The sequence below is a fragment of the Numida meleagris genome, chromosome 3 (assembly GCF_002078875.1).
Source record: "Numida meleagris isolate 19003 breed g44 Domestic line chromosome 3, NumMel1.0, whole genome shotgun sequence".
NCBI classification, from domain to species: Eukaryota; Metazoa; Chordata; class Aves; order Galliformes; family Numididae; genus Numida; species Numida meleagris.
The window spans coordinates 105,269,263-105,274,193 of NC_034411.1; the positions used below are offsets into that span (position 1 = coordinate 105,269,263).

Sequence of the window (4,931 nt, forward strand, 5' to 3'; positions counted from 1 at the left end):
ATCACTCAGCCTTGCCTGTTCACATAAAAAGTCATCACAACCTTTACATCTTGCATGGGAGAGAAGTTTGTAAGACCTGGCCGGTGCGTCCCGAGTTCCATAAAAATCAACATGCACTCTTCTTGTCCTGCTTCTCCTCTCCTCCAGCCTGACAGTAACACATCCACAAAGGTCATCTTGCACCAAAATGGAAGGTCAAAGGGAACTCCCCTGCAGATGCTCACTGTGTACTCTTATCTTTACAGAGGAAAGGTAAGTGCTTTAGCAAGAGCATGAGTCCCAGGAGCACACAAGGCCCCACCAAGCTGAAGTTTACATGTGACCACATAATTAGAAAAGAATATGCCAGTTCTCAGCCTAACACACAGCTTGGCTGTCAGCCACGTGCTCAGGCTGCAGAGACTTGAGAACCTGTTCTGGGAGAGCTCCCAAGGTGCCCTCTGTGAATTCAAGTCTCTGAACTGGAACTCTAGCAGTTAAGTGAGTTAACCTCCTTCTCTTCCTCTGCTCCGATGGAAAATAAGGTGCTGTAGCCTCTTCTGCTGACATTGTTTGAGATGATCTAAGTATCTCGCTTCGTCATTTGAACCCCACAGTTCTCCAACCCAGTGTCATTCTGTACCATGTAACCACTCACTTGCACACACAACGCTATCCGCTCGCTTTTAACACTGAACACCAAAAATAAGCCCGAAACAGAAACTACTTCTGCAATTAATGACATAAAAGCTAAGACTTTGTACCTTGGTAAGAACAAGAGGTTCTCCCCCCAGAAGAGAAAACACAATCATTCCCTAGAAAAGGACAAAAGAAAGGCTCAATGCCCCATGGCAGGCAGCCAGTGCTCTCCACTTGGGCTGCCCGAGTTGCCTAAGGGTTTTATTGCCTCATGCATAACCTCATTCTTCATCCAAAGCTTGAAGTCATTACCAACGTCTAATACCATAATTAGAGGTTTGCAATGAGTGCTAAATGTAGGTGATCTACTCTGAACGCAAACAGTAGTAGTAAGTAGCAGGGAAGAGGAACACAGATTAGAGACAAACAGTTTCAGTAGCAAAAATTGCTCAATATTTACCCAGAAATCACACTAAAACTACTCTTTATCCCTGACTGACTTGTTTCAAATTTAATCAATTCTGATGAGAAATGTCATTGCAAAAACCACACACAGTCATTCAAATACACCGGGAGTCTAACTGCTGTCTGCTATCTCACATTTTCTTACCAGGTATTTCAACACAGTAAAACTCATTTCTCGACACAATAAAACTGCACCTTTTGGCCTCGCTCCCTTTGGAGCTGATGGAAAGAACTGTGCAAGGGATTCCAGACGAAGAAGAGGGCCACTATCCCAAGCTGACCTATTCCTGAGTTCAAGTCATGTACGTGACCACTGCTGTTAAATACCTGCAGTCCTCCACCAGCACCAAAGAGGAAAGAGCCAAACCGAAAAGACAGAATACTTCACACGTGCATCAACCACAGGGACAGCCAAGAGCATCAATCTGTGTCTTCTCTGAAGAGCATTTTGTGTTTGCTTATTTAAGTGGGGGGAGCAAAGAGCAGATGACGACAAGAAAACTGCTTTTCCATTGTGCCCAAGAAGTGGGAGCGATATGTAGGTTTTTCCCTACGATACGCAATCTGTTGACTCCTTTTACTTCTAAGTCTGTGAAACAAAGTCTAGATCAAACTGCAACCGTCTGCATAAAAAGAAAGGTGTTTCATGCACATGTGAAACATGTAAAGCAGTTCAAATTTGAATTCTGTACATTTTCCTTTAGCTAAGAAACACTTTGCTTCCTCTACCTCACTCATTTTAGCAGCGATGACTTCCTAAATTGCTTACATGAAGACCTCCCAATCCTGCAGTAACCTTCACAGTTAAAAAAGAAATACTTTTATCACTCAGCTCCCTATCCGGAATATCTGAAGTACAAAGCACTGCTCCTCTATTTGTCTTTCCATTTTGGCCAGCTCTGCAAACAAAAGCACATAAACGTAAAATTTCTCAGGCAATAGCTGCAACTTGTGCCTTCACAAAGAAGCTTGCTTTAGAAATAATGTCCTCCATTATATACACGTACACACAAACAATTCTAAACTTGGGTTTTGCATACATCTTTGAAAGAGAATCACCAAGAAACAAATCCAAAAGTTTCCATGGTACCTGGAGTGCAGAATCAAGAGGAAGGTTCTCAGCTTTTTTTCTGATTTTTTCAAGAAAGATTTTTTTAGTTTACATAGGATATTGATTAACATGTTTAACTACCTCAGCTTAAGCAGTACATTATAATGAAACAAATTTTGTGCTGCGTTACATAACACAAAAGGTATGCAAGTTGAATCAAGTATTACTTTGCATATTCTCGCTTGCAGTCAGTGCTCAGAACACAAGACCCACGTTCCTCCCCCCTTTCAACGATCTGAGATTTCGAGATGCTCCCAGCATTTCTGTATCTAAATCATGCCACCATCGTGCTCGCAGCCAATTTCTCCCAGTCTTACAAGGTAAGCTGAACCACAGGAAGCAGTCTGCAGCAAACTGCCCGTAACGCTGCTGCGGGTACCAAAATCAGCTCCTTTTCCATAGCGGCATTTCAGCAAAAAAATAAAAACAAGTGCTGCCACCCCTACCTAAACAACCAGAACCGAGCTACTCACCATTAACAGCTGTGGGAAACTGAGCCATCATGGTCTCGGATGTGCCTTGCTAGCTCTCAGCCATCTGCAACAGAAAAACATCGTGCCATTAATAATGCAACAAGGGCAAAACGTCGCCGCGCGCTCCTGCTGAGCGGGGGGAACGTCTGTCCCCTTCAGCTCCCACTTCCGACAGCAAACAATGCAGGGCTTCACGCTGCTGCTGAACAAGCCGAATTTACATTTGGGAGGGGGCGGGGGATTTTTTTTATTATTATTTTATTTATTTTGCAGTCTTGAAGCTAGTGGCACATTCTTAAAGGAAAACAGGACCGAGTGTTCAGCAGCTCCTGCATCACGATGCGCACAAACAGCTGCCAACGTCTCAGGACGGACGGCGTGGGGAGCAACCCCCTCCTGGCAAGGGGAGGGCCTGCATGCCCTAAGTGCTGCTCCCTCGTGTTAACTGTGGCTATCGTTCAAAAGTTCACCTGCAGCTCCATACGGAACGCTACTGCTGGGAGTAGTGGGAAAACGACCGCTGCTCGAACTCATCCACTCCTAAAGCGATTTACAAAGAGAACGCTCTTACAGGATGCTGTCCTAACAGTAAATGTGCAGCTGCCTCGCCATCAGCAACGCATCTCACGACCCCACGCTGCCCTGCCCCCAAGGAAACTGCTGCACATCCTGTTCCGAAACTCACACGGCTGGAAAGAGAGCGGTCCAGCTCTGCTGGCGGACAGGAGATCGCCTTTGTGCCCATTGCACATCCCTGCACGGGGTCCAACACTGACCATCCTGCCTCTGCGTGTTTACACACCATTATTTATAAACCCACTCGAATGCCTATTGTTTGTATGCTTATACACCCTCCAAATGACATCTAAAATCAGGTGACTGCGATGGGACGTCGTCCATTCGTTCTCACTGGGTCGCTTGTCAACATCACAGCGATGTGTGCACCGGGCTCCCCCAGAATGAGCCAAGAAGAGCACTTCATCCAAACTTAACTCGCTCTGTGCTGCTCATATAACTGCCCAGGGAGGGAAGAACAACATATACATACCTGAAATACAACGCATTACAGAGCAGTATCATTAGAACACTTGAAAACACCCACGAATGTCAAGCGTCCTAATGCTACTGCTCTGTTCCATGTTATATTTATATATATATACACACAAATACACACATATGATGTATCTATAATGTCATTTATGTAGGATATATGTAATAAATACAACTGCGTATGCGTACACACGTACAGAATAGACGCACACATATATATAAATAGAAACAGCAGACGAGTCCAAATGATCTCTCAGGGTGACATTAGGCATCAGCTGCAGAAAGATGAAAAAAGGGAGCCTGGATCTATTCCAAGAGAGGAATTCTAAAATGAATTTGGGTATTTTTAGGTTGCTTGCAGCAACCCCTCCTAGGCCCTACCGGCAAGAGACACTTGAGATCTATGAATAGCTCTCCTGAGAAATGCTTCCAATGTTATTAAACATTGCCACAGCATGCTTTGTTGCAGAAACCGCTCTGCCAAGGAGGGCTAGGAGAAAACCTGAAGGCAGGAGAGCAGTGGGATGCTGAGCATAGCAGCGTAGGCTCACTCCTAAAGCCCAGAAATCTGAAGATGCATTTTGCAAGTCAGCTTTAGAGAAAGCCAGACTTTGCATTCCTTGGTTCTGTCGAAGCACGCGACTGGCTCACGTACGCCGAGCTTCCTACGCTCTGAGCCGTGCGTGGGAAAAGCAAGCTGGATTGTTAACGGGCTTCAATGAGTAAAGCTGCTCTGCCCTGTTCTGATGGTCCTGGAGTCTCAGCTATCTCATATTTTAAAAGTCAATTTTAATAGAAAATTAAGTGTCATTTTGAGACAGCAGGCCTGCACTGGGCACTTCCGCATGCAGGTGTGGATGACGACCAGTATCCCACACAGACCACGAAGATGAGAAAACAGCCATTACAACCAGAACACCTCACAGAAAACATTCATTTCTGCTAAATGTTATACAAGAAGCGCCCGGTGAACTCACTTCTCAGCTCCCATCATAAGCAGCAACACCAGGAACAGCACGAAATCCAGCTTGCCACGCAACAGAATCAGGTGCCCACTGACCACTGGGGACTACGCAAAGTCCTTCTGCCATTTGGGGAGAACACAGGAAAGCCTGGATGTTCTGTTTAAAGGGTAGAACCACCACTTCTTGTAAACAAATTCTCTGTGCTTAAAGCACACGTTAATTGTCTGAGAGGGGAAGGGGAAGGGGAAG

The 4,931-nt window shown here is 45.2% G+C and overlaps 1 protein-coding gene across 7 annotated transcripts in view; it reads right to left on the minus strand.

The window, feature by feature from the left end:
• ITSN2 (intersectin 2) overlaps positions 1-4,931 on the minus strand; it is a 68,750-nt gene that overhangs the window by 55,934 nt on the left and 7,885 nt on the right. For all 7 annotated transcript variants that reach the window (XR_002436764.1, XM_021391348.1, XM_021391351.1 and 4 more), the window contains exon 2: positions 2,668-2,731. Coding sequence is in view for 6 of the 7 variants with exons in the window: in XM_021391348.1 (XP_021247023.1) it covers positions 2,668-2,698 (31 nt within the window). In the remaining variant the exon portion in view is untranslated. The remainder of the gene's footprint in view (positions 1-2,667; positions 2,732-4,931) is intronic.